General features: G+C 39.1%; 1 protein-coding gene across 1 annotated transcript; it reads right to left on the reverse strand.

The window, feature by feature from the left end:
- Window positions 1-86: 86 nt before the first annotated feature.
- On the reverse strand, window positions 87-10,503 carry LOC101157401 (pyroglutamylated RFamide peptide receptor). The gene is made up of 6 exons (XM_004080411.4): window positions 10,021-10,503; window positions 8,749-8,907; window positions 7,706-7,767; window positions 5,005-5,240; window positions 1,919-2,016; window positions 87-1,829 (listed from the first exon to the last, which is right to left on the reverse strand). The coding sequence occupies exons 1-6, from the start codon at window positions 10,385-10,387 to the stop codon at window positions 1,432-1,434; spliced, it is 1,320 nt and encodes a 439-aa protein (XP_004080459.2). The 5' UTR covers window positions 10,388-10,503; the 3' UTR covers window positions 87-1,431.
- Between the last annotated feature and the right edge of the window lie 3,330 nt (window positions 10,504-13,833).

Raw genomic sequence — 13,833 nt, forward strand, 5'->3', positions numbered from 1 at the left:
AGAATGAATACATTTGAGGTAAAACACTGATTTAAAAGAAAATTACTCAGCTAAAGCAGCCGAAAAAAGGAGCCACCACTTTATTACAAGATAAAAAGAAAAACCAGGATGACGTATTTACCAGATTGAAGTTCAACACATTATTAAAAGTAAAAAGTGAAATTACGCAAATCTTTTTTAGACATTACAAAAATATGTTTCTCCAATTTTTTGTTGTTAACACCTTTACAATCTAAAAATGTTTTTTGGTCTTCTTTTAATCCTGTTTGCTCACGTTGCTTCACTTCTGATGTGAAACCGTCTCGCCCCGATTCAATGTTGTGACAAATACATTCATCATGACTCGGTATGTATGCAAATTTTATGCAGATTCCATCTCCACACAGCAGAACGGTGACAAATTACAGACATTTGCACTGATTTGATTCAGAAGCAGATAATTGAAGGCAGATTTAAACTCCAACCACATGCTGGGTCCAATTTTAGCCTCTGTAAGTACCAATCCCAGGTGTCCCAAAACCTTTTTCCATCCACAGGCTTGCTGAGATGAGAAGTCAGTAGTTGTTTTTTTTTTGGATTCTAGAGGGGTAGATGGAAAGTTGGTGCATCCTTTGATCGATTACAGCAGCTTGAATGGATCACAAGCAAGGAGTCAAGGGCAGCTGGTGTAAACAGAGAGCAGCCAAACCAAAAATCACAAAATAAATACATTCCTCACAGTCAAACCAGATAAAATAATTGCAATGATAGCTCAAGTCACAAATGAAATCCAATTTTTCGCTGTGAAAACACATTGTATGTTCACATGCAGCTGATGCACCTCACAGTTTGAGGAGTTTTTAAAGCCTGGGGGGGAGGGAGGAAATATTATGCTTGGTCGGAAAATGACTGATAAGCACCCGTTTGCAGAAACAAGACTACATGCAATCCAAAATACAGAAATCTTGTTTTTTTTTACTTTGTAAACATAAACGCATGCTCTTTAGTCAGAGAACACTATTTCATTACTAAAGAGATTTTTTTAAATCAACTTTTCCGCAATCTTTAGTGCAAAAAAGTTTGTTGATCAAAAATAAAAATGAGTTTTATTGAATTCAGGATTGAATAAATTTAAAAACAGTCAAAAGCAAAAAATGTCTGTTTTCCAAATGTCAAGTATACCGCAAAAAATTGTTGTCTTTTTCCCCCACTTTCTTGTTAGTTTCCAAAGTGTTGACGGTAAGAACGCCTCCGTACAATATTCCTTCACAAGCTCCACACTGTCATGCAAAAACATCCACGAAGAAATCCTGTCAGATTGATTTTTATTTTTTTATTTCTCCTTTTCCTTCAGTCCCATTTATAAGACTTGCAGCTGCTGGCTTCATATCCCAGCAGGCAACAGGAAACAGCAGGAGGTGAGGGTTCCAAAGCCTCAGATCTGGTCATCTCTCATTTGACTTGAGACGAGCTGTTGGCAGGGATTTCCGTTTGGACGGTGGAGATCTTCTCTCCGATCACTTCCAGGGAGCGTTCTCTGTGCAGCGAGCTGGAGGCGCCTTTCTCCGCAGAGGCCTGCTCCGAGGAGTTCCCCTCATCTGGGTTCAGGAAGGCCTCTCTGCTCTGGGGTTTGATGAACTGCACGCTCAGCCGCGGCGCCACTGTCGCGCCTCTCTGCTGGTTGGATTTTCGGATGCAGCGGGAGAGAGTGGAGACGCAGGTCTTCTTAAAGTTCTCGTTCATGAAGGCGTACACAATGGGGTTGTTGAAGCTGTTGAAAAACCCCACCGCCTGAACGATGGCAATGATCATGTTGAGAGTGACTCCGTCGTATTTCTTCTCCAAGTCATCTGGACATTTCCACACCAAAAGAAGGGAGTTAAACTTCCACAGATACACCTCCTAAGAACATGAGTGGAAAACAAAAAGAAGCACCTACTGTACTCAAACAGCATGTGAACCGTGTGGAATGGTGCCCAGCAGATGGTGAAAAGCAGAACAATGGTCACCATCATTTTAACGGCTCTTTTCTTTTTCCTTTTGGAGAAAAACAAGAAAAATGAGTCACCATCATAAAGTGACTGATGGGATGCATATCAGTCTCGGCAACAGAAAAAAAAGTCGCAGCAGATCTCCCAAAGGACGACACTTTTCTTTTAAGACTGGGTGAGAGCTGCAGCAGCGAGTGAAGGCCTTAGCAACCACACTCTCAATCACCACTTAAAAACGGTGTTGCTACTGCATACTACAAACAGATGCTGAGGCAATATGTGGGGCAAATTTCCACTCTTTTTTTCTCAGAAAAAAAAAAATATAGCGCAGAAATCTGAACAGTAAAGTAAATAAAAAGTGAGGATAGAAGCTTCCTTTCTTTTGCTTGTCTCAGCTGTTACTGACCAAAACACATCAAATGAGGGGTCAGGTCATTAAGATTACCCCCCCCATAATTATTGAAAAATATTAATAAATCATTACTACAAGCTTCTTTAGGCATTGCAAAAACAAGAAAATAATATTTCGAAATTAAATATTTGAATATTTTTAAAGAATTTGTACACATTTTTTTTTAAATATTCTTTCACATTAGTAATAGCACATCAGCTAAAAGAACAATTGTTTTAGTATTAATAACAATGGTAAAACTGTTTGAAACACACATTTTTGATCCTTTCATTTGTAATGGCCTTCCACTCTGCTGCTCATTTGCCACTCTTCCAAAGTCTTCTGCCCCCCTCCCACCCCTTCTAGTTCTAGTTCTGCCACTGGTCAGGTCAAAACACAAACAGACAAAATATGTCAGTCTGAAAGAAAACACTTTTTTAAATCATCAGCTAACATTGATTGGAAACTGTTTTTTTCATATGCTCCAGTTATAGTGATATATGGTAGCAAACTTAAAAACAAAAAATCATTTTTATTAAGACGCTACATTGTTCTTTGGGTATGATGATATAAAACTGATTTGATTTGCTTGAACACTAAATGAAATAATTCATGATCTGTACTTTCTTACAGAATCTTCAGAACTAAACATCTATTATTCTGAAAAGAAAGTCATCTTTAAAAAATAAAATAAAATCTTAAAAGACAAATAGATTAGTTAGATGCCAGAGAGTCAAGATTTTCAGGTAAGTGCTGATTGTATGGATACAATGGAAGAGATAAGTATTGGATTCCATGCTGATTTTGTTGGTTTTTCCACCTAAATATAAATTGACAGTCTGTCATTCCAATGGTACGTTTATTTGAACAGTGAGAAAATCACAAAGGAAATCCTGACATTGATTACAAATAATCGTAGAAATTTATTCGAATTTCACAGAATGAAAAAATAATGTGATCCCTTTGTAACTATTAAGAGCTCTGGTTCACACAGATCAGTCAGACTCTCTGAATTAACCTGCCACCTGTTTGGACTGATCATCCATAGAAAAGACACCTGTCCACAGAATCCGTCAGACTCTCCAACATGGGAAAGACTAAAGAGCTTTCAGTGGATTTAAGGGAGAAGATTGTAGACCTGCATGAGACAGGAACGTACTACAAAAGCATCAGCAAGAAGCTGGGGGTTAAGGTGACAAATGTTAACGCCAAAATACAAGAATTATTTCCACCCATAGGTCTGGGGCTCCAAAAAAGGTCTCACCTGATGGGGTTTCCATCATCATGGGAACAGTGAGGTATAGGCCCTAAGAGTTAGTTGATGATGTGTAAGCAACTGGGACCACAGTCACCAAGAAAGCCATTGGTGATACATTATGCCGTAATGGTTCAACATCTTCCAGAGCTCGCAAAGAACCACTGCTTAGGACTGCCTAACGTTTGCCATTGAACTCCTTCATGATGTAGAGAGGGATTGGGAGAAGGAGTTGTGGTCAGATGAGATCAACATTGAGCTCTTTGGCATCAACTCAACCCGTCATGTTTTGTGACCGAAAAATGCTGCCTATGACGAGCACCGTCCTCGCTGTCAAGCATGGAGGTGGATGCATTGTGCTTTGTTTTTCTTTTGTTTTTGTTTCGGTGGAGTCGTGTACCATCAAATCCTGAAAGGGAACCTCTTTCCCTCCATCAGGAGGCTTAAAATGGGTGGTGGATGGGTCTTCTAACAGAATAAGGACCCAAAACATACAGCCAAGACAACCAAGGACTGACTGAAGAAGAAGCAGCCAGTTTTTGGACCTCAATCTTATAGAAAACCTATAGGGAGAACTGAAGCTGAGAGTTGCCAAGTGACAGCCACCAAATCTGAATAATTTAGAAGTCATATGGAAAGAAGAGTGGACCAAAATTCCTCCTGATATGTGCAGAAACCTGATCATCAACTACAAGAGACATCTGACCTCTGTGCTTGATAGTAAGGGTTTTTCCACAAAGTACTAAGTCTTTCTGACAAGAGGGTTCAAGTACTTATTTCTCTCATGGAAATGAAAATAATAAATCTTTCTATTCCAGGACAAGGAACCGAAACTATTCAAAAAGATGTAATTCCTTCTAAATGTAAATCGAGGACGTATTTTATCCCTGAGGGGAAAATGGCTTCCCTAAATCTTGAGGAAGCAGCAGACAAACGATGGTTGAGGCTGTATTGATCAGGGACATTACAGTTTTTCCACCCAATTCTGTTTCCAACTGATCCAGCAATGATATTTACAGTACACGGACTCACCCCAGACTCCATATTTTAACAATGTGACGCCCTGCACATGTTGAGCAATCATTCCCTCTGCAGGCAAACGCAGTATGAACTCAAAGAACATTCTGATTTATCAAAATCTATCTTCTGTTATACACTTTTATTTTCTTAAGTTCTTGACTAGTTTTCAAAATGGACTAATGCTGATCAGCGAACAAACTAATAACCATATTCTGGTCTGTGTTAAACAAAAGTAAACCATTTATTAAATAAATATCAGATTGTTCCTTTTTTTAAATAAATTTTCTGCATATTTGTGTTTTTTGTGGCCAATAATAATTCCATTTTGATCATGATTGACAAGAGTGTGTTCCTGCAGTCATACCCACCTTGAAATTTTGCCGATCTCCCTGTGGTTCATGGTATTGAGAACCGAAGCGTCACCAACCCTCTTGCGGATCCACAGCTCGATTCCAATGCGGGTGTAGAGGAAGAGCATTGCTGTCAAAGGGAGCAGGAAAAGTGCCACCATGATGAAGGTGGTGTACGCCTGCCTGTAGGTCAACGAGCTCCAGCTCTCCTGACAGCACACGTGGTAGTGATCGTACAGGAAGTCATACTTGACCTGCAGGGAGGGAGAAAAAAAGGATTTTTGGTTTGCAGGAACCAAAGAAGCACATCAATTGTTTAAAAATTGCAAATGGGTCTGGTAAAAATAAAAAAATTGTCAGCCCAAAGGTGGATTTCTATAAGCTGTAACCCTTGTGCTGTCCTAGGCACTTTAACATTGGGAGTTAAAGACAGTGCGCTGAACCTTTTTTCTTCAGTGATTTGTGATCTTCACTGTTGTCCATGGATTACATGAAATCTTTCCACCTTTATCCACTTTTTTCATGGTAGGAAGAACACGTCAATGTAAGGGTGGGTTCATCTAAGATAGCACAAGGGTTAATATAGCTGGGGGGGCATCAGATTAGAAGGAAGACATTTATATTATTGGCAGAAAGGATGTATGAAATCTGAGGGATGAAATTAATTTACCTTGGCAACTGCTTATTAAAAAAATGTCATCTGTGCATCAAATTCCCTCACAGTTATTTTTGAACCTTGTAAACTATTTTTCACCTTTTGGTTTCCGTTCTAATAGAAATGGAGAATTAAGTTAGTAACTCCATTAAAGCACCATTGTGGTAAAAAGAAAAAGTCATTTGTTTTTGTATTTTCATTTATATTGCTCTTTTTTTCAAGCAACTTTTGAGTTCCAACTGTGAAACCAAAGATTAATCATATGATAACAACACTGACTTTAACTGAGATGTTGCTATTTTCAATTGCCCCTAATCCATATATTTATATGTGTAATATAACCAGTAAAAATAGACGAATATGAAATTTAGCAAAACAGCATCAATTATCTAATTTTTATCTGTCTCAGATTGCTTAAAAATTGTTTTTTATGCTTCTTAATTTTTACTTTTTTGTTCAAATAGTGACTCTTTACTTTTGTGAGCTATGGCCAGCAAAATTAACAAAATCAATCTTATAAATCAAGCCAGTTGTCAAACTTTTCAACAATAATAAAACCTAAGATTAGATTTTTGGAGGGTTTATATATATATATATATATATATATATATATATATATATATATATATATATATATATATTAGGGCTGCACGATATGAGGAAAACTCGCGATATGCGATATTGTTGATTAATAATGCGATAACGGTGTAAGTTGCGGTTTATAAACAAATAGCAAAACAACCAAAAACATCATTCTCATTTCATTGCAACAGTTTAAAAATTATACTCCAAATGACCCTTGTCGACGTAGGAGGCAAACAACAAACATAAAAGGGCTTATCTGATTGATCAACAACGTAAACGGGTCCTTCCGATTGGTTAAATGCATAAAGGGATTTATTTCATTTGTTCAATATTTCAAGCTGCCATGGGTTTGTTTTAGCACATTTAAGGTAACCATTTATTGCGATTTTCGCCGTCTTTTGCGGTATGCATATTGCACAGCTTGATGTCGCGATAACGATACATTTGCGGTATATTGTGCAGGCCTAATATATATATATAATCCTAAAATGAAAGTCTTTATTACCTGTCTGGTATCTCTCATCTGCAATTTTTTCTTTAAGTATAAAGATCTAATTCCAACAATTCTGCTTTTGATTTAAAATCTTAGAGGATCTTTGCACTGCAAAAACAGGCCCATTAAAAATAAGTAAAAAATTTGTATCCCATTGGCAGATTTTTTTCAAGTAAAAAAATAAAAAAGAAAAGAAAAAATCTAGATGCCAAGACATGTTTTCTCAAACTAAGATTATGTTTCTTGTAGAACAGAAAATAAGACAATTTTTATTGAACTAAAGGTCTTTCTATGTTTTTTAGATTCGTTTTTACAGTGTAACACAGTTTCTAAATCGGAGCCAACTCTCTGAAAGACTTAATTGTCATCTGCTGCACTACTGATTACAGACTTATTACGCTATAATTTTATGTTTGCTGGTCAGTGGGACGATATGTGGAAACATTAAACCAACACCAAGCTGCATAACGTAGAACCCAGCAAGAAAAGAAATAAACCTTAGACTAGACTGTACATACCCAGAAAAGTACTAAACTATTTAAGTAAGTGAAATAGCGAAAACCATTTTCTTTTTAGTAAAATATATTTTGACGGTTATATTTGCTCCAATCTCATCCCTCAGTGGCTCAGAGTAGTTATTGGTAATAAAGTGAGGCCCTTTAGGGACATATTTTCAATACGGTGAAAATATCAGCTTATTACTGAGAGCTCAAACATCTCTGGAGAGTCCAGCTGAAGCACTGTGAACATTTGTATCTTCAACTCCTGTCAAGTCGAAGTGCCAGGCTAAATCAATAGATGCCTCTCTCTACATTTAACTACTTTTAAAACACACCAGTTCTCATGCATTTTGACAAATCTGGTCTTGAACCAAATGTGAGCAGTGATTGGTCTTGACATTTACAGTGACGCTTTCTATTAAGTTTTGCAAACAACAATAAAGAAGAAATAATAGACAGTGGTTGTGTAATTAACATGTGTCTTACCTGCAGCTGCTGCACAAAAAGCATTGGAGAACCCACAACCACAGAGGCGATCCATACAAGTCCTGTGAGACACAGGCAGACGGATCATACAAAAGCCTTTTCAGTGTAAAACTTCTGCTCTGAATCCAGCCCATAGATTAATCCCTAAAGTGCTGTTGTAGTATAATTATACATTTGTCAAGCAAATTTTAATATTGACACCCTGTGACTAAATGAAGTGTTGTTTATAAGTTATTAGCAAAAAATAAAGAAAACAATTGTGTTCAGATCTGCCTGGCCCCACATAATGTAATATTTTGGATGTGAATATTTGAAACTGGATAATTATCTTTGGCGTTTTCATTTTAAATTTAAGGACACTTTTGGGTCATCCCACCGAGGTTTGGACACATTTAAGACCAAACTTCAACAAACCTTCTTAAAAACTCCAAGTTTTTCCTATTTCCTGATTCTTTTGATCCCTTGTGCTATCCAAGGCACTCTAACATTGGGAGTGGGGTCATCTGGACCCCAAAAGACAGTGCGCTGAATCTTTTTTTTTACACCTTTATCCACCTTTGTCATGGTAGGGATAACACATCAATGCAAGGGTCATCTGGACCCCATAAGATAGCATAAGGGTTAAGCCCTTCAGAGGTAAACTTTTACCAAAGTGTGCTGGGGTTTGTGGTCATAAACAAATGGATGGACATTTTTCCTTAGGACTCACTGACATGGTACACATTTATGAAACAACCCATTGTCATTATCTAAAATCATTCAGGTTCTGCACCATCACACTAACGCCACTATGTTGGACAGCTAGTATGATGCTTGTAGTGTATCAAAAAATAGCAAGTTATTTAAAACGACACAAAACAATTTCAATACCTTTCATAGATACAATGGCATTACGTACATACAGCTATTGTATATTTACATGTTGTTCATTACCTTCCTCACATTTCTTTGACCAAAATGTATGTTTACTAGACTTTACCAAACACTTTAATTTTTGTGTTGTATTCAAGTATCAAAAACATGCATGTTTAAGCACAGCATACCTAGAACCTTGTATGCTCTTTTGGAAGAGTACTGTCGCCTCATTTTCAGTGGGAAAACAATGCCCTGGTATCTCTCAATAGCAATGCAGGTCATAGTGAGGATGCCGGTCACGATGGCTGTCGTCTGCACGAAGGGCACAGTCTTGCAAACAAGAACCCCTGGAAGGAAAGCAAAGCTTCTTCAATGGACTTCTCACAGGGAGCAAGGTGTGCGTGAGCGTTCAGGTTCATTCTCCTGCTATATTTAGATCAAAGCAACAAATCAAGGGCAAGCTCTTTAGGACTTTTCAGAGGGGAAATAACTGAAGTGACAGAGCAACCCTCTGTGATTACACGGCCCGGTAACTCCACGTAGTTAGCATAATGAAGCAGAAGCGTCATAGCAGCTCGAGCTGCATGTGATGGAGTCGTTATGATCTCAATGAGAGCTGAGGGCTGCTGCTCTTCAGGTGTGTGAGAGCTGTGGGTCCACTAACTGCCAAAGCCTCCATTATGAAGGGAAATAATTCAAGATCACACTGTGTGTTTGACATGGTCAGTTACATTCATAATAGTCTAGAATTTTTCTTTGATGGTACTTTAAATTTCTAAATTTATACTTCAGCTGACTGCATATCATATTTTTAACCCAAACGTCCAACGTGGTGGCATAAATAATACTACATAAAACATCCAATAATATTCAAATGCTCACATTCCTAAAGGTCCACAGCTTTTGATCTCCTTATTTTCAGCAATAGTTTGGAATGTTTTTAACCGAACTATGAGGTTAAAAACTGACTTTTATTTCATGAGTTATTCTAACTCAGAAATTCTTGAACTTCAATTTAACTTTAATGTGGTTTTTGGGGGAATAATTATGTAAAAGTGTGAAAATTAAATTATTGTTAAACACAGTGCATCAGGTTACTTAACTATTATTTTTTTTTGCCCCTTTTAAACCTCCCTACATGTGTTTTACATTGAAGTCTCCAGGACTTGGTTGTTTAAAAAGTCACAGGTGTTACAGATGTTTTTTTTTTTTCTCATATGAAATTGTACGTCAGGGCTGCGAGTGTGCTTTCAGCACCTTCGAGCGCCTGATTCATCCTCCAGCTGGAATAAAACCCTCATTGATGTTCTGTTTGGTCGTCACATCATCCTGAAAAAGTGAGCTGGAATTTTTATTTGTTTATTTTTTACAGGCATACATGAATGTTATTTTTAATTCACAAGATGTTTAGAAGTGACACAATAAAAAGTGAGCAGTTTTCTGTTTACAGTCAAACTCACCTCCAAACCACTCTGAAGAGATATTCTGCAACAAAGTGAAAGGGATGCAGAAGAAAGTGATGAGCAGGTCGCTGACTGCCAGAGAGCAGATGAAAATATCCGTTGCTGTCTGGATGGCGCGTTTTTTCACTACTATATAGATGACCAAAGTGTTTCCAGCCAGAGCCAGGACGAAGATCAGCACGTACATGATCACGAAGGTGATCTTGGCGCTGCGCGGCAGCTCGGGGACGTAGACGAGCGGCTGGATGTTGTAGGTATTGATGAACTCCTGACGGCTCAGGTTGTAGTACTGGAGCATCTCCTGGAGCACTTCGGGGGTGATTTTGGAGGAGCCCTGTCCCGAGTCGGTGGAGGCGGCTGCCATCCTCCCCGCCGTCTACATGTGTTCACACACTCCCGGTGAGTTGCGCGGAAAATCTGGATGTTGCGCTGCGTCCTTGGAGACTCCGCGACGACTGTTGCAGCTTCTTCCTGCAAAACCTCTGTTGCTTCTGAGTGAGTGAGTGAGTGAGTGAGTGAGTGAGTGAGTGAGTGAGTGAGTGAGTGAGTGAGTGAGTGAGTGAGTGAGTGAGTGAGTGAGTGAGTGAGTGAGTGAGTGAGTGAGTGAGTGAGTGAGTGAGGATGCGTTTGGAGGGTCAGGGGCTGGGGAGGCTTGGTGAGAATCCAGCACAGCCTACTTCCATCCAGATTTTAGTTGTAAAAAATGCGTAAAACAATGGAAACCCCTTAAAATGTGCGTAAAAAGCAATATTTCTAAATACATATGATGTACCAGGACTGTAATATGTACATTGCAAACGACTGCAAAGTGATGTATTTGCTTATTTTCTGCTTGACAACGTCGTTATAAAGCACTCTTCTCTTTTGAGATGTGAAAATGTTGTTTTTTTTTGTTCAGCTGGATGAGTCAGCCCTGTGAGCATTTCAGTGTGTGTGCGAGAGCACTTCCACCTATACATTCTGACTACTCACATTCAATTACTTTATGAAAAAGGACGCACTAATAATTGCTTGTTGATTCAATCTTCCTTTCCAGGGTAGAAAACTGCCATGCTTCATGCACACCTTGTTTCTTAGCACAGCCGTGTGTTCACTTCTGAAACTTTCTAGCCTTTTATCTGAGTGGATGTGCACAACAGCCCCTGTCTTAAGGTCAAAGCAGCATTTTATCACCCTCATAGCTCCACACCAGATCTGCAGCTGCACCAGGGTGCTTTGTAAAAACAGTAGTTTCCTTCTCTGTTATAAACACTTGAAAGTCTGCATGTCATTCAGCGGGTGAACCTCATGTGCCAGAAAGTCATGTTTGAAACCATCTACATTTTTAAATGTATATTAGGAAACATGTTTATGTTAAAGTCAACATAAAACTGTTGGCTAGAGGTATTCTGTGGTGGCTGAGTAGGAGGGTGGCGTGAATGTATATTAGGAAACATGTTTATGTTAAAGTCAACATAAAACTGTCAACTTTTGTGTAGATTAACATTTTCCATCTTCTGGATTTGTATTTGCAAATGCTTTATTTCAAGCAATCAAAACAAAAACAAAAAAACCAGAAATATATTTTTACCAAACTAAGAATAATAAGAATTGATTATAAAATATTTATACATACAACAACATACACATGTGAATAATTCAACAACACTTACTAAAGTTCTTATGCACACAGAACACGACACATTGAAACCATTAAATATTAAATTTGTCTAAAGGAGTTGAATTAATTGCTCTAAAGGGAGAGAGATGATAAACCCAACTCTATTTTGCTGTATTTAACTATTCATTTTTTATGTTATACATATATCCTCTGGTTCTTTACTTAAGATTAGTTATTTATACTTTACCAACACAAATTCAGATCACTGGAAAAAAAAATAATAATCCACAAATAAAACTAAATGGCAAAGCTAAGATGGCCAAGCCAGTGTTTAGCTTTTCTGATAAAAAAAGCTTTAAATATTTGAAGCAGTTCAAAATGACCATGCAAATTTAACCAATATCTCATGATTTTGAGGACTCGAGGCACACCCAGGTTCTGGAACCCGGAAATAAAACAGGAGAGTTTGAGGTAAGTTAGATAATTTTTTTTGCAGTATGTTTATCTGATGATGAGGATCTCAGCCGTGGACAGCAGGTGAGTAGTAGGATGAGTAACGGGAATCTTGGCTTGAAGTCGTGGCGTGGCTGGAGGTATTCTGTGGTGGCTGAGTAGGAGGGTTGGTGTGAACAGGAAACGTGGTGAGCTGGCGTGAACGGGAAACGTGGTGAGCTGGCGTGAACGGGAAACGTGGTGAGCTGGCGTGAACGGGAAACGTGGTGAGCTGGCGTGAACGGGAAACGTGGTGAGCTTGAGGAGGACCGATAGTTCAGGAGGCAATCCCAGGTTAACACTCGTGGAGGTTTCCTCCTGAAAACAAGGCGTTGAAAAATAATTACTTGAGGGTAATATTTCAACAGCGAGAACATGAGGGACCAGACTAAGCACCATGGAGGAGCAACGAACTGGCGTTGAATGCTGGATGTGGATCTCCTTAAGAATGCTGCAGGTAGATGAGTTGAGTGGAAACAGCTGGGAGTAGAGCCCTGCGCGGGACTATTTTCTTCATCCCGCTCCCGCCTGCGCCCCTCTGAATTTCTGACCAATCCCGCCCGCTCCCGCAACGTATGCGTTACACTCCCGCCCGCTCCCGCAATATGTATGTCTACTCCCGCCCGCACCCGCAAAACTCATAGAATTTATTCCCGCACAGTCATAGAGATACATTGATTTTGTGTCGTCTCCCGTCCCGCAGGAAAAAAACACGTATTTTGATATTATTAAAGAGATTCATGTCCCTCCTCCAGCCTCATCTTTTCATGCATTCCTCTTTTGTGTAATGTGCAACTTAATTATTAAATATATTTTTACAAATCCTGTTCGGTTAAAAGTGTACGTGTGTGCGCGCAGACAGACGGCCTGAAGCGCGCTTTTAGTAAGAGGCGGGGCGCACCCCCAACAACAGGTTAAATGACAGAGGCCATTGGGCGTCTTTACATGGTGCCTTCACGGAGCTTCAGTACATACGAATCCAACAGCCGCACAGCCTAACGTAGTCCACTAATATATATTCATGAGATATTCATGGCAGCACTGATCCCGCGGGTTTTTTTGTTGCCGCCCGCTCCCGCCCGCAGCACAATTCAAACCGCCCAATCCCGCGAGATTTGGGTTGGGTCCCGCGGGACCCGGCGGGACCCAATCCCAATGCAGCCCTCTAGCTGGGAGTCCTCAGGAACAGAGCAGAGAGGGGAGAGGGAGGAGAGCTGCCAGAGGCACCACGACACAATAACCCTAAAGCATGATGGTTAATAGTTTTTATTATTGCAATATGAGTATTCTGCAGCTCAAATGGTATTGAGCAGAAAATACGTTTTTTTCATATTAATGTTTATAAAACATGAATCTTCAACTTAAACATCACAAGATAAAATGTGAAAAAAAAGGTGCCAAAGCTGCAAGACTGAACCTCCATGCTTCATAAAAGTTCACTTAATGGCATGACTAATAGGGTGAGACTAGATTGCTCTGATTCATAGTTTGTTTGTTTAATGTAGTAGTTAGTGCAGTAGTGCACTAGGGTGTCGCGGTACACTAGCGTGCCCTGAGAGATCGTTAGATGTGCCGTGGGAAATTAATCAATTTCACCTAATTGCTTTGAAAAACATTTGCCATTTCCAGACTATCAGTTCAACCAAACAGTCCCAGATTTAGAAAAAGAAAGATCACAAAATACATTTTTTTGTGTTCATTTGATTCTTATTCAAAAT

This window comes from Oryzias latipes, chromosome 19 (genome assembly GCF_002234675.1).
Source record: "Oryzias latipes chromosome 19, ASM223467v1".
NCBI classification, from domain to species: domain Eukaryota; kingdom Metazoa; phylum Chordata; class Actinopteri; order Beloniformes; family Adrianichthyidae; genus Oryzias; species Oryzias latipes.

Coding starts and splice junctions, on each gene's coding strand:
- LOC101157401 (XM_004080411.4), bottom strand. CDS start 10,387: ATGGCAGCCGCCTCCACCGACTCGGGACAGGGCTCCTCCAAAATCACC. Junction 2,017..5,004: donor GAGATCGGCAAAATTTCAAG/GTGGGTATGACT, acceptor TTTCTCCAAAAG/GAAAAAGAAAAGAGCCGTTA. Junction 1,830..1,918: donor TCACATGCTGTTTGAGTACA/GTAGGTGCTTCT, acceptor GGAAATGTCCAG/ATGACTTGGAGAAGAAATAC.